This window comes from Mirounga angustirostris, unplaced genomic scaffold (assembly GCF_029215605.1).
Source record: "Mirounga angustirostris isolate CCGP_5_RB_7025 unplaced genomic scaffold, mMirAng1.0.hap1 SCAF_4, whole genome shotgun sequence".
Taxonomy (NCBI): Eukaryota; Metazoa; Chordata; class Mammalia; order Carnivora; family Phocidae; genus Mirounga; species Mirounga angustirostris.
The window spans coordinates 178,955,896-178,977,836 of NW_026991712.1; the positions used below are offsets into that span (position 1 = coordinate 178,955,896).

Here is a 21,941-nt window from a genome sequence, read left to right on the forward strand (position 1 = left end):
GGCTCACATAACTTCATTACAAATCACTTTTTTCCTTTCCCTGGTGGTTTCCCCCCTTTCCCCTTAGAAAGAAAGAGGATTGCAGATTAGGGACTCCTTGGCAGTGTGACCTTCACTAGGGGTGGTATCTAAATCCTTTTTAAAAAGTTTATTTAGAAAGACTCTACTTCCTGAGAATCTTACCCCAGACATTTCCTAATATATTATTTAAAAAAAAATGCATTTCCCGGGGTGCCTGGGTGGCTCAGTCCCTTAAGTCTCCTACTCTTGATTTCGGTTCAGGTCATGATCTCAGGGTCATGAGATCGAGCCCCCCCTCACCCCCCCCATGGGCCCTGGGCTCAGTGCAGAGTCCGCTTCTCTCTCCTGCCCCCCCCTCCCGCGCTCGCTCTCTTTCTAAAATAAATAAATATTTTTAAAAAGTGCATTTCCAATTTCTCTTCCTTAGAGAAAAGTTTTTTTTTTCCTTTAAATCATTTCGCTTTAAAAATATTACTCTAAAAGGGAGAAGCAGGGGCCGAGGGCCAGTGTTTTGGGGGCATAGGCAGCGGGGCGGGGCGGTGGCGGGGAGTGGGGAGTCCCGGGCCTGGCTTTGTTTACCGAGAGAGCCAGAGGCCAGAGTCCAGAGAGGGGGCGGGGAGAGAGCGGCCCCTCGCCCGCCCAGATCCCCAGGCCGCCTGCTCTTTGAGCACAGCCCGCGGGCCTGGAGCTGCGGGGACCGGGCGGACGGCATGCTGCGGCGGATCGCGTCCCGGCGCGCCCGGGGCCTGGGGGCCGGCGGGGGCGCACGTCCTGCCGTGGGGCTCTGCCACCCCGGCCGCAGCTCCAGCAGCCGGTCCTCCGATGCGCCCCGGAACCAGCCCCCCAGCTCCGAGTTCGTGGCGCGGCCGGTGGGCGTCTGCTCCATGATGCGGCTGCCGGTGCAGGCCTCCCCCGAGGGGCTGGACGCCGCCTTCGTCGGGGTGCCGCTGGACATTGGGACCTCCAACCGGCCCGGGGCGAGGTAAGGTCCGAAGGATTCGGGGACACGTGGGTGGACCGCCCGATGGCCACTGGGCGCGAAAGACAAAGGGACGGGCGCCTCCGCTCACCCAGGGTGGGGTTGGAGGTGCTGGCTCCAGAATGCTCCCAATCGGTTGAAAGACCCTTGCTTTCCCTCCTCCCGCGTCAAGCAGTGGTGAGGGCTGGACATGTGGGTCATCTGTTGGTGACAGGAGCCTTCTCCACACGCTGATTCCTGAGCCTTGCTGGGATGGTGGCTGTGGGGCTTACGGGGGCAGGGGACGTTGTTTCTGAGAACAGAGGAAATTGGATGCACCTTCCCCAAACTTCTAGATGTCACCTGATCAAGAATTGCTCAAATACTTCTGTCAAATAAATCTTTAAAAAACAAAACAAATGGCGCCTGGGTGGCTCAGTCGTTAAGCGTCTGCCTTCGGCTCAGGTCATGATCCCAGGGTCCTGGGATCGAGCCCCGCATCGGGCTCCCTGCTCTGCGGGGAGCCTGCTTCTCCCTCACCCTCTGCTTGCCTCTCTGCCTACTTGTGCTCTCCCTCTCTCTCTCTTTGTCAAATAAATAAAGAAAATCTTTTAAAAATAAATAAATAAAAAATAAAAAGCAAAACAAAACAAAAAGAATTGCTCAAACACAAGGTGCTTTAAAAAAAAAATACATTTTATTATTTTTAAGTAATCTCTACACCCAGTGTGTGACTGGAATTTACAAACCCGACATCAAGAGTCCCACCCTCTATCTCTACCACCTGAGCCAGCCAAGGACCCCAAGGCATTTTTTTCTAAGATCAAGGCAGCTGAAGTAATTTCCTAATTAGTGAGCATCAGCTATTTCTGATTCAGCTCAGCCACTTTACATCTAATAATCTGAAGTGTGGATGCCACCATTTATAAAATGTCTCCTTAATGCAAGGCGCTTTGCATAGATGACCTCACTCAATTCCTCCAACAACACAGTAAGGTAAATATCATTATTTCACAGATTAGGAAATTGAGGCTCATGGAGATTAAGAAATTATCTAATGTCATGTAGTAAATTGGTGATGGGTAGTCTCCTAAATCCGTGCCTTTAATCTCTTCAAGTATATAGCCTGGATCAGTGGTTCTCAACCAGGGGTGATTTTGCCCCCAGGGGACATTTGGTGGCGTCTGGAGGCCTTTCTGGTTATTCCAACTTGCCAGTGGCATCTAGTGGGTTATAGATTAGGGGAAACATTCTACAAGGCACTGCATGGCCCCCCACATCAAAGATTCCTCCAGCCCCAAACGTCAGCAGTGCAGAGGCTAAGAAATCCTGGCCTAGGTAGGACCTCTGACCTTTTTGGGATGGTTCACAGGATGATTCTTCCTTCTCCAGATTTGGACCTCGGCGGATCCGGGAAGAATCCGTGATGCTTCGGACAGCAAACCCTAGCATGGGGGCCCTCCCCTTCCAGTCCCTCATGGTTGCAGACCTAGGCGACGTGAACGTCAATCTTTACAACCTTACGGACAGCTGCCGTCTAATTCGAGAGGCCTATCAGAAAATTGTAGCAGCTGGCTGTATTCCCCTCACCTTGGGTAATGGCGTCTGTGGGGACAAGCGCAGCTCTGCGCTGAGGGTTCATTTATGGTGGCTCCTTCCGGGCAAGCCACTGGGAATATGGAGACAGTCGGAAAGAGAATGTTTTAAATTCATTTGTTTTAATCCCTGGGGAGAGGCTGTTTACATTTTTGGACTAGTATGACTGGCAGGGATGGACTAGGGTGAGGAAGTGAGGCATTCACTTTGGGGGGGTTGCCAAAAAGTCAACTATAAATATGATCGACTTTTCCCTTTTGCCTCAGGCTCCAGTATAGTTCAGAATAGTACTATTACTGATCCTGTCTTTTTTTTTTCTTTTAAAGATTTTATTTATTCATTTGACAGAGAGAGACACAGCGAGAGAGGGAACACAAGCAGGGGGAGTGGGAGAAGGAGAAGCAGGCTTCCCGCCGAGCAGGGAGCCCGATGTGGGACTCGATCCCAGGACCCTGGGATCATGACCTGAGCCGAAGGCAGACGCTTAACGACTGAGCCACCCAGGCGCCCCAAAATAGTATTTATCTTAATGACTGAGTTTTTTGGTGTCCCTTAAATTTTGCATCCCAGCAAGTGTCTCTACCCACCTCACCTTTGTCCTATACCCCTTGATTCCAGGCCTGGGGAAGGCTCACAACAGGAGCTCAGCTGTGACTTTTTAACTATTTCAAGGACATACTTTTCTTTTTTCTTTTTCTCTTTCTTTCTTTCTTTTCAGGAAATGCTTTTCTTTTTCTCTTTTCTTTTTCAAGAAATGCTTTTCTTTTTTCTTTTTCTCTTATCTCTTTCTTCAGGCGATGCTTTTCTTTTTTTCTTTTTCTCTTTTCTTTTTCTTTCTTTCTTTTCAGGAAATGCTTTTCTTTTTCTCTTTTCTTTCTTTTCAAGAAATGCTTTTCTTTTTTCTTTTCTCTTTTCTTTTGAGAGAGTGAGCGAGCGTGATAGAGTGCACATGCCCGAGAGCGGGGTGGGGGACAGGCAGAGGGAGAGAGGGAGAGAATCTTCAGTGGGCTCTATGCACAGCACAGAGCCCCCTCGGGGCTGATCTCACAACGCTGATATCACACCTGAGCCGAAATCAAGAGCTGGAAACTGAACCAGCGGCGCCACTCAGGCGCCTCTCAGGGACATACTTTTAATGACGTTATTTGAGAGAGAGCTGCAAAGGGGTATTTCCTCCTCATCAGGGTCTCTCTTAGTCTATAGAGTGGCTTTCCCCTTGTCTTGCCTGATCTCTCCCCCACCCTTACACTTCTTTCTCTTCCAGTTCACAAATAGTTAAAACGACACGGGGCTTTTTCTAAATATCCAAATGTATTTTTGCCAAACGAGAGGGCCGAGCCTGCAGAACGCTGTGGTGCGGAGTGTGGTTTCTGGACGGCACAGTTTGAAAAATCTCAGCTTCACCTCTCACTAGCTATTTATGCTTCATTTCCTCACTTGTAAAATGGGAATAACACTATCAGCGTCTTCCTCATTGTTTTGTGGGAGGGGCGTATAATGAAAGTGCATATAACGTGTCTGGCATCGTGACTTACGTTTTTTAAGCTTCAATAAATGTCAGCTGTTGTTGTTAGCAATAGTGGTCCGTAGTAATACTTTTCTAGCCCTGAGCTGTCCTGTACAGTGGTCACTAGTCACATATGGTTATTAAAATTACAATTAATCGGGCCCCTGGGTGGCTCAGTCGGTTGAGCGACTGCCTTCGGCTCAGGTCATGATCCTGGAGTCCCGGGATCGAGTCCCGCATCGGGCTCCCTGCTCGGCGGGGAGCCTGCTTCTCCCTCTGACCCTCCCCCCTCTCATGTGCTCTCTCTCTCTCATTCTCTCTCTGTCAAATAATAAATAAAAAAAATCTTTAAAAAAAATAAAATAAAATTACAATGAATCACAATGAGATAAAATAAAAAATGCAGTTCCTCCCCGGCCTGAGCTGTATTCCCATAGGCACGTGTGGTTAGTGACCCCCGTGCCGGCCAGTGCAGAGAGAGAACATGCCCATCACTGCAGAGAGTTCTGTTGGACAGACCTGTTCCTGGCATTTGACCTGTAAGCTTCGTTTCCTCTTTTATTTATTATCTTTTAAAGATTTTATTTATCTATTTATTTGACAGAGAGAGCCAGACAGCTAGAGAGGGAACACAGCAGGGGGAGTGGGAGAGGGAGAAGCAGGCTGCCCGCGGAGCAGAGACCCCGATGCGGGGCTCGATCCCCGGGCCGTGGGGACCATGACCTAAGCCGAAGGCAGATGCTTCACGACTGAGCCACCCAGGTGCCCTTGTTTCCTCTTTTAAAGAACAATGTAATCCCAAACATCCAGTGGCTGTTTTCCCACCACTGAACAAGATCCTGTGTTAGCTGAGGTTATAGCTCTTTGGTCTCAACAAAAGGGTGGCACAATTGGGTAGATTGAAGATTGCTCTCTATAATACATGCTCCTCTCCTCTTACCCGCATTCCAGATGTTTTCTTCTTCCTCTTTGCAGGTGGAGATCACACAATCACATATCCAATATTACAAGCAATGGCAAAAAAGTACGTCCCAAGTGTCTGGGCGCGCACAAGGGTTTCAAAATTCAGGAGCTAGGGCATGAGTCGTTTGCCGCTAGACGGTATCAAGTGACCTCTGCTGGCTCAGGTGACTTGGGGTGATAGGAAATGCCCCACTGGGTTGCTTCTGTGGATCAAAACGAAGGTCGAGCTCCCGGTGTCTCTGTCAGTCACCAGCTGGGAACCAAGACAATTTATTGTTCACACTTGTGGTTACCCTTGCTTGCCCTGGATCTGCTCTGATATGCGTGCTCAGCATCTGTCTCTGTTTTTGGAAGATGGGCCCCGCGTGAAATACACAACCCCAGCTAACAGCAGTTTCTGTTTGGCTTCAAAGGCCAAATATACAGCAGTGTTGCTTGCTGAGGAGAGGTCCTGTTTCTTCCTGAAAGGGCCCCTTCTCCAGAGAATGAGAAAACGGATTTTCCGGTCGTGGAAGTCTACCAGGGATTAACTAACTTTGGTTAATTAGTTTGAAAAAGAGGCAGAAGGGCCAAGGTGGTGGCAACTCCAGAATTCATATATAGGAAGGACATATGGGTAGCATCCTCGGTGGTGGTGGGCGGGTATAGGTCTTTTCTGGAAGTCTGTGCTTGCCTAGCGTTGATTTAGATTGCATGTTGCTTTTGGGCGGCTGGCGGGGTTGTTGGAGATTATGGAGAGAGAGCTGTCGATCCTCTGCCGGACTTCTCTGGGTCGATTATTCTGAGCGGCTAAGTGATTTGAAGACAGAAACCAGTTGCAGGGCTGGTCACCGAGGCCGGGTCTCGCGTGGCTGTGAATGGTCAAGTTGGGAAGTCCGGGTAGCCTGAAGGGTGGCCGTGCTCAGGCCCCAGAAGGAGGCCTGGGCTCTGAGCTGCCTGTTGTCATCAGGCATGGCCCCGTGGGGCTGCTGCATGTGGACGCTCACATGGACACGGCCGACAAGGCCCTCGGAGAGAAGCTCTATCACGGGACGCCCTTCCGCCGCTGCGTGGACGAGGGTCTCCTGGACTGTAAGCGCGTGGTGCAGATCGGCATCCGGGGCTCCGCCATGACCTTGGATCCCTACAGATACAGCCGGAGCCAGGTGACAAGCTAAACGCCTCTTCCTCTGCCCCCAGCCTGCGAAGTGCATTTCTCTGTGGTGCCCATTCGGTGGTGGCTGCGGATTCCACGGGGGCTTTATTTATTTTTTTTTTAAATTTTTAAAAGATTTTATTTTATTTATTTGACAGAGAGAAATCGAGAGAGGGAACACAAGCAGGGGGAGTGGGAGAGGGAGAAGCGGGCTTCCCGCCAAGCAGGGAGCCCGATGCGGGGCTCGATCCCAGGACGCTGGGATCATGACCTGAGCCGAAGGCAGACGCTTAACGACTGAGCCACCCAGGCGCCCCTCCACGGGGGCTTTAATAACCAAATTCAGAAAAACGGGACGGAAGGCCGAGTTTGCCCCAAGAGGGTCGTGTGGAGCAGAGAGAGAGGATGTGAGTTCATGAGGCAAAGGGGGCCTCATCGCTGGGGTGGGGAGAGAAGCCGAAACATACCAGCCTCTGCACTTTCGCTGGCTTCCCAACGAGCTGAGGAGGACCGAACCCAAGGCCAGTGGCCATCTTTCTAGTTCTTGTCCTCACCCCCACCGGGCACAGTGGCTTCCAGGGAAACGCGGATGACAAGATCCCAACAGGAAAGACCCAAGTCCCCTGCTTTTAGAGCGTGCAAGGGCCAGTCTTCTGGACAGAGTCGTTCAGGAGGTGCTGAGTTTCTCCCTCTTACTCTATAGCCCAGCTTCTCTCTGATCGCATCCCCCCCAGGTCAGCTTTGACTTACTCCCTGCTTCTTCACCAGCCGTCGCTCCTCCCTTCCGCACCAGTAGAAGGGGGAGGACAGTTCCCTCTTCGTGAAGATTGGGGGTCTGATGTCATGTGTACAGAAGCACTTAGCGTGGGGTTGGCACATAAGAAATGCCCAGTAAATGGCACCATGTAGAAGCCTCGACATCCTGCTCTTTACTTCCCACGTCCTCAGGGCTTCCGGGTGGTCCCGGCTGAAGACTGCTGGATGAAGTCCCTGGTTCCTCTGATGGGGGAGGTGAGGCAGCAGGTGGGCGGCAGACCCATTTATATCAGCTTTGACATCGACGGCTTGGATCCTGCCTATGCCCCAGGGACAGGCACCCCTGAAACTGCCGGGCTCACCCCTAGTCAGGTAAGGAGGTTCCACCAGGGACAATGCCTGGGGGTGAGGAGTCTCAACTCCCCACTTTCCTGGGACTTGTGGTGAGTCTTCAGGATCAGGACAGGATTTTAAAAGCAGAGGGGTTAGGCCTTTAACTGTTCTCAGGGCTGACCACAGGTTGGACACTCTTGTTGAGTGAGTAGACGGACTTTGGCAAGGGCCCTCATTTCCTCTCTGGGATATAATAGTCTGTTATTTGAGCTTTCTGCCTCTGATCCTCCTATAGTTGGGGACGTATAGCAGTATCCCCTCTTAAAAACACCAAGCTTATCTTTCTGGGGTTACACTTAAAAAGTGCTCATGGTGGGATTAACCACCTACCATGGAAGTTCAAGAGTTTTATTTTTTATTTTTTTTAATACTTTATTTTTTTTTTTGAAGATTTTATTTATTTATTTGAGAGAGAGAGAGAATGAGAGACAGAGAGCATGAGAGGGAGGAGGGGCAGAGGGAGAAGCAGACTCCCCGCCGAGCAGGGAGCCCGATGCGGGACTCGATCCCGGGACTCCAGGATCCTGACCTGAGCCGAAGGCAGTCGCTTAACCAACTGAGCCACCCAGGCGCCCGAAGTTCAAGAGTTTTAGAAACACCCAAATAAAGCTCTCTGAAGGTGGGCTGAGTGTAAACGCAGGAGGCAGAATCAGAGTGTGGTTATAATTAGAAGCGAGCTCCACAAGGTTAGCGCTGTTATTTCATGTACTACCCTGTCCTTGGAGTCTAGAATGGTGCCTGACATAAAGAGTAGGCACTCATAGATATCTGTGTGAATGAGTGAAGACCACTTACACCTGATCCGTTATCTTACCTCCTCTAAGAGAGGGGCCTGTGAGCAACTACCTCTCAAAGCCATTCTCTATCAGTTCCCCTCAGAGAGATTTCTAAAACACGATCCTCCTTCCTCAGCTTATCATTCTGGGCTTTTCACTGGCCGAATGGAAACTCTTTTAGACAAAGTGACCTCTTCCTACCATCCCCCTCACTTATCCTGCCTTCTGGCCACATCTAACTACTGTTATTTCTTTCCATCTTGGTGTCTTTCTGTCTGGGCTGCCCTACCCTTACCTGTCTGCTTGGTTAATTCCTTGGGCTAAGTGTTCCTGCTGCTTGGGGAGGGCTTCCCCCAGCTTTTCGGGCTGTTTCTTATTATACTTTTCTGTGCTTGCTTTTTTTTTTTAAGTTTTTATTTTTTAAAGTAATCTCTACGCCTACTATGGGGCTCGAATTTACAACCCCGAGATCAAGAGTTGCATGCTCTACTGACTGAGCCAGCCAGGTGCCCCTACGCTTTGCTTTTCCTGAAGCCTGTAATGTACGAATGGTTGGAATGATTGGCCTGCTTGTGTGTATTCCATCACACACGGACCCCTCGGGAGCAGGGGCTGTGCTTTGGCCTTTTGTGTCCCCATGATGCCCACCAGGGTGCCTGGCCATCAGTAAATGTTTTTTGAGGGAAAGTGACAGTTCCAAGTCAAAGGGTGGGCATGTGCTGGGAGAGATGCACTGGGACCTCTGTGGTTGCTTTTCATTGTGAGTGGTTACTGCTGTGGACAACTCGGGCTTGGTCTTGGACAGGCGCTGGAAATCATCCGGGGTTGTCAAGGCCTGAACGTGGTGGGTTGTGATCTTGTGGAAGTTTCGCCGCCCTACGATCCTTTTGGTGAGTAAGCGAGAATACCATGATCTGTAGGCAGCTGCTGGTTTAAATTATATTAATCTACTTAATAAGTAGAAGATGGATGGATCCTTTTGTATAACTTGGGAACCTGCTGAGTATGTTCTGCAGCGAAGAAAATAAACCTATTACTGCACACCTTACAAACACGAGCTAATTAACAAAACCCCTGGGAGGTGGCTATTATTGGTTTGCCTGCCCGACAGCAGAAGAGAAAGAAACCAGCCTATGGTTTATTAATAGGGTGGCATAGTTCTATCCTTCTTTGATAGTTCATTGAAAAGTGAATTACTGCCTAAGTAATATTTATTAATATTAAAAAAGTGGGTGGTTAGCTGGTCTAGGAGAGATATTCAAAGCAGATGCCATCCCAATAATTTCAACTTAGAGAAGCTTCCAGACTTAGGCCAATTAGTCTCAGAGGGTAGGTGATAAATACAATAGACACCATTATTAAAGGTTTTCCTTTGGGGGGAGTCTGTTCTCAGAGTAAACAACGAACTGTCTGAATTTCAGAATGCTCTTTCTGAATGTTTGTTGGAGCGGAGTACCAGGGAAAGCGTGTCCACAGGGTGGCTGGGCAGGGTGGCTGGGCAGCCCAGAGAAGAGCATGGGAGGGCGAATTTGGAAAGGCAGGCCGGAGGGAAGAGGGCGGAGTACCGAGAGGCTTGGCCTTGGGGGCAGCCTGCATGGTGTTCACCTTCCGTTTTGTCTCTTTGTAGGAAACACGGCCCTTCTGGCGGCTAACCTGCTGTTTGAGATGCTGTGTGCTCTCCCCAAAGTGACGGTCGTCTGAACCTTGTGCTCTCCCCAAAGTGACGGTCGTCTGAACCTGTGCTCTTCAAGATACAACAGGTTGTGCTGATGACAATTCTCAAGAATTTATGCGCAAGCAGTCTGAGTACTCAAAGAGTTTATGCCAGTAAAACTTTCCACTAAACAGTGTCCCCGGGGCCTATAAAACCAGGGCATTCAGTAGAACTCTAATCCAACAGCTAATATTTCTATGGAGTTTGAATGAACTAAAAACAGAGAAGCACTTGTGTTGTTTTGATGAAAGATGGTGGAGGATTAAGGGGAAAAGGGAGCCAAGGAGCATTTGGTTCAAGATGATCTAAAAATTGGAGAAGTGAAATAAAAAAGCCCTAGGACATAATCCTGCATAAACATCCCATATCTAGTTTCTTCCTTCACACTGTGGCTTCTCCTGAGGAACTCAGGGCTGCATCTGGGTTTTAGGACCACTGTGAACCGAAACAAAAAGTTTGAATGAAAGTAACATGCAGATCCTGATAAAGAAACTTCCCACTCAAAAGCCCAGGAGGGTGCACAGAATGTCTTTCAACCAGACATCAGGTGGCCTCCAAAGAGCCCTTGGTGACCCTTCCTAACCCACTTCCTCCCTTTCGCATTATCTACTCTTGGAGCTGATGCACCCTCCGTGACGGCAACTCCTGAAATCCGCAGGGAAGATTCAGGCGTGGGTTGAGTTACATGCAAATTCAGTTTTGTCGCTAACGTGTCCACGGGCAAATCATCATCTCCCAATGCAAGAGCGACGCATAATCATCACACATTAAAATAGTTTATTTCTGTTTCCAGTCTGTAATATTCTCAAAACAAAAATAACATCAGCTTCAGTGCCTGTTCACAATACAAAACACAAACAACATAAAAAAAGACACCATTTGCCAAATAAGTTATTTGTTCCTAAGAGTATCAAAAGTGCAAAATATTCACCTTCTTTTCAGATCGGTCTCTAAAGTTCCATCCTCCTTGACAAATGGAATGGACAGATTTAGCAGTTGCCACACTGCATTTGTGTTCAAGGGAAAGGTCAGGCATTTGGATGTGAGCGATATTTCATCTGCAAAGATATTTTGCCTCAGCTTTTAAAGAATTTTACTTAGGAAAAAAGTTGGAGTGTTTGCTTCTGATTTCTTTTTCCCAAACAGAGCAAATCACTTAAAAAAAACACATTCAGATTTCATTTCTTTTTAAATCAGGAAAACGTTCATGTACTGAATGAGGAGGAAATCAACCTATTAATTTGAAAAGTATGACCAAATTTTCATGGTTGGGAAGTGATGGCAGAGAGCGAGACCATAGTGCCTAATAGAAGTCAGGGCAGTCTTGCTCATTGAAACGCTGCTGACTCAGAGCTGGGACAATCTCTTAGCCAAATTATGCCACCAGCACCTGGATGATAAAAAAATATTTGTAAGTAGGTGCGTGTTCTACAAAGACTTGTTTTCGGCCAGTTTTCATCCCCAGCTGCTAAACACGATGTACCAGAAAAGCCTACTTCTAAAAACAAAACAATGTTGTCAGTCTCAAGATATTCAAAGACCAAGAAATTAACTTAAAACCAAAATCAGGTCTGTGTGATTTCACACAAGAGGAGGAGAAATGGTGGCATTGGCTGAGCATGACAAAGGCTCATACATTTGACACAAAAGTAAACAAATTCATGGAAACATTCAGGAGAAAAGGCTTGGGGGGTCAAGGGCAAAGTTAGTTCAAAGTAGAACCTTCCTAGTGTCCTCTTGGGGGACGTATCTTCCAGCCCCAAACAGACCTGTGAAATAATTTCTGCACTGAAACATTCACCGGGAATGTTTTTAATCCTATCTATTCTAACTTTCCTTTCTTCGTACAAATAGAGGGTGCAGCTGTCTGTCTAAAGGTGCTTTTCATTTTAATGAGAAACATTTTTAAAGTGAACAAATCTGGGGGAGGTTTTGGTTTTCAGAAATTAAGGTTAGGGATCCATCCCATTAGTACCAGAAATTAAAAACCGACCACTGAACCAGAACACTACTCACATCAGCAACTTGGCCATAAAAGACCTAGAAAATAATTTTGAGGCTGGTGCATCAAGGAACCAAATGAATCCCTTGATCACACCTGCCTGGGCCAGGTGCCAGGAGACAGCAATCAGAGGAAGCATCCAATTTTTAGAGGATCATGTGGGGAAAAAAAAGACTGGCAGTGATTTTTTTTCTTTTAAATAAAGCTATAGACTCCATGGAAATGATAGGAATTCCTGGGCTTAAATAATTTATTACTTGCCCCTATAGCTCAATGTTTAAATTGTTCAGGACCCAAATGGCTTTGTTTAAAGCAATGATGATTAAAGAAATACTAACTCAGTAAATGTCCCATCACTGATCCTGACACTTGGCTTTACAAAAGGCCAATGTGTTTTGACATCTGAACTGACCACTCTTTGAGGTTGCTCAAAATCCCCTGGTAATTTTGCGCCCCCCCCCCCCGCCCCCAAAAAGGCAAACTCTCTAACTGGTGGGTGTGATCCACTGCACACTGGAAGCCGGGGTGCTGATGGTAGGTCGGACCCTGTTACTGGTGAAGCAGCTGTGAGTTAAGAGTGGAAGCAATTGAGCTATCGTAATATAGGTCAGAAGCTCAAAGTAAGCCTTTTGCCAAACAGGAGTCTAGAACAAGTCTTGGCTCACTTGTCACAAAAGAGGGCTCAAAGTTACAGCACTTCTGGGGGTTAACAGTGTTCAAAATACAATTGTTGAGAAATTTTTAAGTTCCTTGATACAAAGACATGTCTGGTATTTTACTAAAGAGACACCACCAGAGTGAAGAGGTTCCTCAAGCCTGACGCCTGTCAGGCAGGGGATAAGGGAGGTGTCTTCAGTTTAACATCTACTGGTTTATAGCAGCTTATCTCTACGTCCAGAGAACAAGATTACAAATTATGGCTCCTAAGATTCATACCCTAAAATTGACAGAGGCAGAAAGGCATGTGAAAACAGACACATAAATGGCTCAGTCATTACAGTACTTCTTGCCGTGCAGATCCCTCCCTGGCCATGCTTAGCGCTGGGGGAGGTGGCTGATGGGACGCCCCAAGGGGTCACGTACGTCACTGCCCAGCTCCCCCTTCAAACCAAACTCACATGCAGGACCCCCACTTATCCCTAGCCTTGTAAAACCGTGGCTGACCAACTGCTGCAGGGGGGTACCCCCCAAATACACTTTTAGCCACTGACTACCAGAAAAAACTATCAAATGTGAGACTGCTTGGAACCAGGCCTCTTTCAGGATGCAGGGCCTAGAAGCTGCTGTGGGCTGTCGTCCCACGGATACAGCATGCACTGGGCGCGGAAGCACGGCGGGGGCGGGGGCCCGGCCAGCACTCCAGGGCCTGCTGCCGGCCACAGCCCTGTGTCTCTCCCACAGCGCAGAGACAGGACAGGGGAGGGCGGTGGGAGCACAGGACAGGGATGACGAAGGAAGAGGGGATGAGCAGTCTCCTTTAAATAGTGCGGCATTCAAACGAGGGGAAAAAGAACCCAAAGCAAAATATTTTGATCTAAGGAATTCAACTTGAGGTGTTTTTCACTTCTAGGTTAGGTAGGACAGGACAAAGGAAAGATTCTTCCAGCCATTGTTCCGGAAGAATAATCTAGAATCTATTCTCTGTCCGTGGTGATAGGTCGAGTCCTGAAAAGACCTGTTCCCAGGGGCCTATTAAAAAGCCTGAAGAGTTAAAGTCTCTCTCGAGCTCCCTCAGTCTAGTTCAGGCCACGACGGGATATAAAACCTCTGTAAGGAGCCTTCGAGCAGGCGCTCCATCCATAAGGACAACTTGCTCAATTTCCCTTTGATGGGCCTGGGTCCAAGGCCACAGGAAGATTTCCCTCGAGTTTCGCCCAGATGGAGGGAAGAGTCAAGATCACCGCAGGACCCCACGGCCTCCTCCTCTTCCACTGCTTTCTGGGGCTTGAAGAGGCAGAAGTACTTCTTGTGACCGTTCAGGGCCAGCACGTAACCTGTGTAGTCACGCTCCATGAAATGCTTGTCGTATTGGTTTGGGATCGGGGCTGCATCCTGAGCAAATTCTAGCAAGTATTCCAGCCATTCTCTGTGTTTATCTAGACTCAGGAAGGAGAAGTGCAGGCAGCTGCTCCTGGTGGAAGGACACAGTGAAGATTTACGGAACTGCCTGACACACTGAATTGCAGGGAACGTAAATACCTCCGTCAGATCTCATGTAATAGGAGGTGGCTTTGTGTTGGATGGGGCCCGAATATGGAAAGAATGGAGGATTCCTGGGGGATGTGAGGGCTTCTGCAACAGCTCTAACAGTCCGCTGGCCCATCTCCCTCCCGGCCCCTTGCCGGGTGCCCCTTAAGCACTCTCAGTGTCTGGCTTCAGGAAAACACACGACAGCTAGAGGACAGAGTTCCCCAAAAGGCTCAGGGCAGAAGACTGAGTGAGGTCAAACTCTTCTGTTCAGAAGCATCGGGACATGAAGTCGAGGAGAGAAAGGTGCCCTCATGACGGCTTAGATTTCTGGGCTCGAAAGGTCACAGCCAACATCTTGCTGCGTGCATAAAGGCCCTCACAGTGAAAGAGGAAGGGATGAAATTCTCCTCTGGCCCCCTCCTCTCCCTGCCTCTCCCCCTCTCCCACACGAGCTTACCCAGTGAATGTGTAGACCTCCAAAGCGAATTTCTGTAGTAGGCTGGTCTTGGTGGAATTTGACAGGATGAGGACCACGTTCATGTGGCCTGGCCTCAGGCGGACCAGGTTACTGGTGTACGTTACATCTGTGAGCTCAGTTACCTCCACAAAGCCTTTTTTAGGAATCTTGCTGTGGAGAAATAGTGAGGAATTGAGATGTTATCAGGCAGGAGAATGTCATTACTTTGAAAAGAAACAAGAGGAAGAAAATGCTGCATTCAACCAGACTAGGTATGTTATTTAATATTCTGGAGCCTGACACATCGGCAGGATGGGGATAGTCCCCACTTGGCGGTCCCGGGCCTCCAAAGGGCCTTTCAGATGCTGCCGTTCACAGCTGGCGTAGAAGCGGCTTTGGGACAGGATGAAGGTGGTCGGCACAGTCATGGTGACGCACCCTTCTCTGCTTCTGGCTCGTCTAGCAACTCTGACATGCTTTGCTTCCTGCCCGCATTATTACATTTAAGACTGAGAGCCTGAAGGTACTGAGTAGAATATAAGTAGGTCCTGTGTCTAAAGGCCTACGGGGTTTCAGTAAACACTAACCAGCAGCCGACTTTTCCCTAAATCCTCATCTCACACACAAGGAAGTGACCCGGAGTGCTTATATATGCTAGGTCCTCGAACACCGCGCTGTCAGACTACAGGGCCCGTGGCTCTCCTGCCCGGGGGTAGGGGTCGGGTGGGTTTGGTGTCTTGTTAGAGAAACCTGCTGTTTTCTTTGGTGAAGGTTGGCTCAGTCTTCCCGGTCTTCTCCTGAGCTTCCTCTTTATCTGGAGGGTTGGACTCTCGCTCATCGTTTGAGTCACTAAAGTAGGAAACAAGGAGTTTTAGAAAAGAAACAGCACCACAACCCGAGGTTTGGGGCTCACCCCTGAGAAATCACGCTGAGAAGCCATGGAGGCATTTACCTGAAAGCCTGAACGATCACAGTGCCAAAGAGGATAAAGAGGGCAGAGAAGACCAGGGACAGAAGGGGCATCATTTCCCGCCTGAAACGAAGTTAACAAACTCTGGTCAGCTCTAGATGGGTTGCTGAGATTATGTCCGTTAATGATACTGGATTTCTTTTCCTTGGCTCAGACAAAACCAAAAGAACTCCAAACCAAAAGGCTTTCATATCAATAAACACATTCTAGTTTCATACAAATAAAGTTTTTTTTTTTTTTTTGAGGGTGACGGTGGTGGTGAGGAAAGCAGAGATTTTCCCTCACCGTTTTAATTCAGGTTGCTTTTTCTACAAGTTTATTTTGTCTCCACAGAATAGGCTGTGCTTAATAAGTTCTGCAGAAGGAAATAACAGGATTTACGCTGTCAATGTGGAGGAATATTCTGACGTCGAGGGTAGAAAGTCTGTGGAATTATTTCCTTTATTTTGATTTTTTTTTTCTGGCTAGAATAATTCAGACGTGGCACAGAGGTCGGAGGAGGAAGAAGACAGTGACCTTGCACAACGTCCTCTAGGACTGGTGCTCTAACATTTTGTTCCCCCACAAACACTCCTCAAAGGCCTGTCAGTTTTCAGGAGCTGTGCTGGGTGCCAGGAATCACAAACACAAATGAGATGTGGTTCTACCCTTCAGGAGCTCACGGTATGATTGGGGGTGGGAGTGGGAGGGCCCTCCCTTCTCTGCTTAACTCACTGACTGGCTTGTACAGCTCTACACTGGCCTCCACGTGTGTCGGGCCCCGGACTGGGTGCCAGGGGTGCCCTGATGAAGAGGACAGGCCCAGTGGTTAAGGGGCAATCAGCAAATATGTAAAAAGTGAAGTTACTGAAAGAACAAGGGGGGATGCCTGGGTGGCTCAGTCGGTTAAGCGTCTGCCTTCGGCTCAGCTCATGATCCCAGGGTCCTGGGATTGAGCCCCACATCAGGCTGCCTGCTCAGGGGGGAGCCTGCCTCTCCCTCTCCCTCTGCTTCCAACATTCCCCCCGCCCCGCCTCCCGGCTGCTCAAACTCTCTCTCAGATAAATAAAATCTTTAAAAAAAAGAAAAAGGGGGCGCCTGGGTGGCTCGGTCCTTAAGTGTCTGTCTTCGGCTCAGGTCATGATCCCAGGGTCCTGGGATCGAGCCCCGCATCGGGCTCCCTGCTCCGCGGGTAGCCTGCTTCTCCCTCTCCCACTCCCCCTGCTTGTGTTCCCTCTCTCACTATCTCTCTGTCAAATAAATACATAAAATCTTTAAAAAAAAGAAAAAGAAAAAGGGAACAGTTGTTGAAGATGTGTAAACATTCTTCCAACTTGCCTGTACTGAGTATACACTGAAATCAAAGAAAGAGTCTTTTCAAGAGAAAAAAGTGGTTCTACTATCAGTGGAGAAAAAGAAATTTACTGTAGCAATACTCCTACCAGTTGTTGTGAAATATGCTGTCCCAGCAGTCTGAGATGTAGTCAGAAGCAGAGTAGAACCACCGGAGGAGAAAGATCTATGGAGGGAGAAAATGTGTGATGGTCAGGACTGAGCCCCTGAGCCTGGGTGAAGTCCTTGCCCAGCACAGCGTGCTGCCGGCCTCTGCTTGGGCTCTGGGGGCTCACCAGCCCTGCCCGGTGCCCCCTCTCCCGGGCCACGTTCTTACAGGGGCAAGTTCATCTGTCAGGTCCGGGAGCACAGCTTCTGAGGACAGCACAGCGGGGTCTCTGCGCAGCTGGTCAAGATAGCCCAAAAGCGTGAATTTATCACTCTCACTCCCTGTCCAGGGAGCCTCCAGGGTTTTATACACCACCCTTCCTCCCGTGGTGCGCCTTTCCAAGATAGACACCTGGGGGAAAAGAAGAAACCATTAGAAGTCTTCAAGTTTGCTTGTTTTTTTTTCAGGGAGGATGGAAAAAGGATCCAGTGAAGTCAGCAGTAAGCTCAAACACGAATATGGATGGGTATAAAATACGTGCAAGAGATCTTAGTTTCTTCTGACAAAGGAAACCATGTTTATGGTGACTTTCCAAAGCTTCTGCTAGAAGTTAAAGCTCTTTCTTCTGAGTAGACTTTTTCCTATAACCTCTGACTTAATATTATAATAAGGAACTTCAGTTTTTTAGAGAGAGTTTCCATGATGACCAAAACGATGACAAAGACAGGGAAGAATTGAATGCTTCTGTAGAGTGATGACAAAGGAGGGGAAGGGAAGGAGAGATCAATTAAAATGAAATGAAAGAGGCAGAAGTAAAGGAGGGAGATTTTACTGGTAGCCTAAGGAAGATTTTACAAACTACGTACTCTATTTTTTTTTTTTTTAAGTAGGCTCCACACCCAGCATGGAGCCCAATGTGGGGCTTGAACTCATGACCCTGAGATCAAGATCTGAGCTGAGATCAAGAGTCAGACGCTTAACTGACTGAGTCACCCAGGCATCCCTTACGAACCAGGCACTCTAAGATTACACCCACCATGGGGAAAAAAATGGTGAGAAGAACTGATGCTCCTGAACCTTTACTCACAGAAAAGATGCTTTCTGTGAAGGTCTAAGACTGAAAATCTAGGAGGTGAAATCACTAGGATAAAAGACTATTTCAAGAGTAGGCTTTCAAAACAGGCTCAGAGATTTCTGGATTTCCTGGAATCTGTATTCAAAACTCCCAAAGAAGGGAGAAACAGAGTTCAGGTGCCACGAGCATGTCAAGAGCTTAGAATAAGAAGAGAATTCATGACTCACCGCTGATTTTCCTTGAAACGCATCAATGTCTGGTAGTAAGGTGTTGGCAAACTCTTGCTGTCGATTGCTGTAGACGTGCACGAATCTCACTGTGTCTTGTGTGTTTGCCAGGGCAAAGGACAGGAAAGCCTCAAAGGGTTTACTCAACTTGGTAGCCTCGGGGGTCAGTAAAACCACACAGTACCTGCATAACGACAAAAGAGGACTTTATAATCCATCTCCGAGGCTGAGGCTAGAACAAGAGAAGGTGAAGAAGAGGCGTGTGTGTTTTACAGAAGTGAATATAGTTTACTAATAGAAGCTATATGTTAGAAGTCTCTAACGTCTCTAACGTCATCAGTGACTTGCTTCTTTTCGATGGGTGAGATCTGCCCCAAACCAAACGTTACCACACTTAGGAATTTCTTTTAAGGCAGTGGCCTCTGAATCCTTTCAGAAGCCAGCTATTCTGGTGCCTCCACCACAGGCAGGGCTGGTCAAATCTGCTTCGGGCCATTAGATTGCACAGGGACACGTCACCTCTTGGAGGTGAGCAAAGACCCGAATGGGGTGTGCCGTATGGGGAAAGGGGTCAGGGTTCCAGGCAGAGAGAACTGCGAGCGCAAAGAACCCCTGGGTGGAGAGAGACTGGACCCAGCGCACAGTTCCAGGAAGATCACTGGCTGCTGTGTGGAGAAGGCACAAGAGGGGAATGGAACGGAAGCTGAGCCTGGTTAGAAGGCTAGCACCGGGGTCTCCAAAGCTGGTGGTAGTAAAAAAGGTGAGAAGTGTGTGGATCTGGGATAGTTTCTGAAGGCCATGCACACAATAATCCCTGGAGTCCATGATAGTCTTCTTTATATCGAATTCAAGTCTTCTTCTCTCTTAGTCTTATAAAGGAATCAGAAAAACTGGAAACATAGGGAAGTTTTCTCACTTTAAACAATACTGTAGTTGTATTTTCAAATAAGATGACCAGTAGGTTTTCCTCCTTTCCATATCTAGACACATTGCACAACAGCCCTACATTTAAAGCCATTGACTCATTAATCTGAAAGGTGTCTAATAAATATTTCCCCTGTATTTCGACTTTTTAAGATACTCTGTATGAGTAAGTATGCTTCAGCCTTCCCATTCCCAGCTAATTCTCTGAACATTTCTTCAGTGTCCTACACTTCCCTAGGGTTAGTGTCTTCCCAGCTCCCCACCCCAGGCCTCCAAAGTCCCGCCCTGCATGGGGCCCCTAGTAGGAGCAGTGACTTGCTCATCCAGGCTTCTTTAAAATGACCCAGCCTCTGGATGCCTGGGTGGCTCAGTTGGTTAGGCGTCTGCCTTCGGCTCAGGTCATGATCCCAGGGTCCTGGGATCGAGCCCCACATCAGGCTCCCTGCTCAGCGGGGAACCTGCTTCTCCCTCTCCCTCTCCCTCTGCCTGCCGCTCCCCTCTGCTTGTGCTCTCTCTTTCTCTTTCTGACAAATAAATAAAATCTAAATACATACATACATACATAAATAAAGTGACCCAGCCTCTCCTTGACAGCTGGCTAAAGTCTACTCATCCTTCTGGCCTCAGCTAAAGGGTTATGAATTAGGGAGATCTTCTCTGACCCCAGGCCAGGCTGACACCCTGGATTAATACACCCCACTACTAACATAAAGAATAAGTTCTGATGTCACAGGTCGATGTTTAATTGCCCGGTAGAGAAATGCGACGTGGCCCCTCTCTTGCAACGACAAGCAGAGGCAAAGCCTGGAGTCCTTACTTCCTCTGTCGGTGAGACCGCTTTACAGGGCAGAGCTCATGGAAGAACTTCTGGCTGGTGAGCCTGGCTGCCAGTAGATACTTGTTTTGGGTGAGGAAGTCGTCAATGACCCGTTTCTTCATACCTCGGGCCTGCAGAAAAACCAAGGAACAGCTGAGTTTTATGCCCTTTTCTCACTGCAAGTGGGCTTTACTTAAAGCTTAAAAAAACAACGTGGCTGACCCATGATACTGTAACAGCGGTGTATGGTGACAGATGGTAGCCCCACTCGTGGTGAGCACAGCATACAGAGAAGCCGAATCACTATCTTGTATACCTGAAACTACTGTCACGCTGTATGTAAACTATACTCAAGGAAAAAAGTCATTAAAAAAAAAAAAACTGGAAAAAAATATCTGGCTGACCCAGGCTAAAGTAATAGAACAAATAAGACAGATCTGTTTGAGCAAATAAACATTAGTGATCTATTTCAACAGTGCAGGGCTGAAAGCAATGGTGGAGCTATCTCATGTCAAAGGAAAATCAAGTGTCTTTTCCACTGAAGAATTTTTGTATATGGTTACATGCTGGCAGATTTAAAAAGTCGGTTTGGGGGCGCCTGGGTGGCTCAGTCGTTGGGCATCTGCCTTCGGCTCAGGTCATGATCCCAGGATCCTGGGATTGAGCTCTTCATCGGGCACCCTGCTCAGCGGGAAGACTGCTTCTCCCTCTCCCACTCCCCCTGCTTGTCTTCCCTCTCTCGCTATGTCTCTGTCAAATAAATAAATAAAATCTTTAAAAAAGAAAAACATAAGATGGACAGCAAACTGAACAATTAAAAACAAACTCCATAGTTAGTAAGTATAAAAGGCAGACTACAAAACTGTATGATGGCCACTTTGTTATTATTAGTTTTTGTGCATTTTGGAGGATTGAAATTATATATAAAGTAGGTTGTCTGACTACAATCTAGAAATCCATATAAAATGTAAACAAGAAAATCCCTACATGTTAAGGAACATGTTTGAATCACCTGCTTATGTCAGAAGAGCCTATCAGATATTAAGAAAATACTCTGAATTTTTTTTTTTTTGAGAGAGAGAAAGAGATAGAGAGCATGAGAGGAGGGAGGTTCAGAGAGAGAAGCAGACTCCCTGCCGAGCAGGGAGCCCGATGCGGGACTCGATCCTGGGACTCCAGTATCATGACCTGAGCCGAAGGCAGTCACTTAACCAACTGAGCCACCCAGGCACCCACTCTGAATTTTTTTTAAAGATTTATTTATTTGTTAGAGAGAGACTGAATGAGTGGGAGGGGCAGAAAGGGAGGGAGAGAGAATCTCAAGCAGACTCCCCACTGAGCATGGAGCCTGACTTGGGGCTCCATCCCACGATCATGAGATCATGACCTGACCCCAAAACAAAGTAGAGCACTTAACCAACTGTACCACCCAGATGCCCCATGAATTTGAATGACTCATGATAGTACTATTTATAAACCCTTGGGTACAGATAAAGCCATACTTGGAGGGTAATGTTACAATGAATAAAACAGAAAAATTAATGACCTAGATGCCCATATCAAGTTAAAAAGAAACAGCAAAAAATTTGAAGGGATAAAGAAATAATAAAGATAAAAATAGAGATCCATGAAGCAAAACAAACATAGAAAAAGGAGAAGAAAGAATTAACAGAGCCAAAGCTGGCTCTCTGGGAGAGCTAATAAAATTGACAAACCACTGGAAAAATCTATCATGCAAACGAGAAAGCACAAGTAACCATTATCAAGAATGACAAGGAGGAATCACCACCTACGTGTAAAAGTTAAAAGAAAAATTTATTTAAATTTGAAAATTAAGATGAGATAGACAAATTTCTAGAAAACTATAGCAGTATCTGAAAAAATAGAAAGCTTAAATAGTTGTGTAACCGTTAAAGAAGGTGAACTGGTGGCAGTCAGAGATCTTTCCTTAAACACAAACTCAAGGCCCAGATGGCGTTACAGATGGTTTTGATGAAACTTTCAAGAGGACAATCCAATCTTACATAAAGTCTTCTTGAG

At 47.6% G+C, this 21,941-nt stretch overlaps 2 protein-coding genes across 6 annotated transcripts in view; one reads left to right on the top strand and one right to left on the bottom strand.

Annotated features, from left to right (window-relative positions):
* The first annotated feature begins 595 nt into the window (after positions 1-595).
* On the top strand, positions 596-10,166 carry AGMAT (agmatinase (putative)). The gene is made up of 7 exons (XM_045898640.3): positions 596-1,003; positions 2,372-2,574; positions 5,058-5,106; positions 5,995-6,190; positions 7,129-7,308; positions 8,911-8,995; positions 9,733-10,166. The coding sequence occupies exons 1-7, from the start codon at positions 732-734 to the stop codon at positions 9,804-9,806; spliced, it is 1,059 nt and encodes a 352-aa protein (XP_045754596.1). The 5' UTR covers positions 596-731; the 3' UTR covers positions 9,807-10,166.
* Positions 10,167-10,579: 413 nt separating this feature from the next.
* DNAJC16 (DnaJ heat shock protein family (Hsp40) member C16) overlaps positions 10,580-21,941 on the bottom strand; it is a 39,635-nt gene continuing 28,273 nt past the window's right edge. For all 5 annotated transcript variants that reach the window (XM_064589887.1, XM_045898637.3, XM_045898639.3 and 2 more), the window contains 8 exons: positions 19,902-20,032; positions 18,161-18,344; positions 17,087-17,269; positions 16,860-16,936; positions 15,421-15,501; positions 15,219-15,317; positions 14,469-14,639; positions 10,580-13,952 (listed from right to left, as the gene is read on the bottom strand). In XM_064589887.1, the coding sequence (XP_064445957.1) occupies positions 13,553-13,952; positions 14,469-14,639; positions 15,219-15,317; positions 15,421-15,501; positions 16,860-16,936; positions 17,087-17,269; positions 18,161-18,344; positions 19,902-20,032 (1,326 nt within the window). In that variant the 3' untranslated portion in view covers positions 10,580-13,552. The remainder of the gene's footprint in view (positions 13,953-14,468; positions 14,640-15,218; positions 15,318-15,420; positions 15,502-16,859; positions 16,937-17,086; positions 17,270-18,160; positions 18,345-19,901; positions 20,033-21,941) is intronic.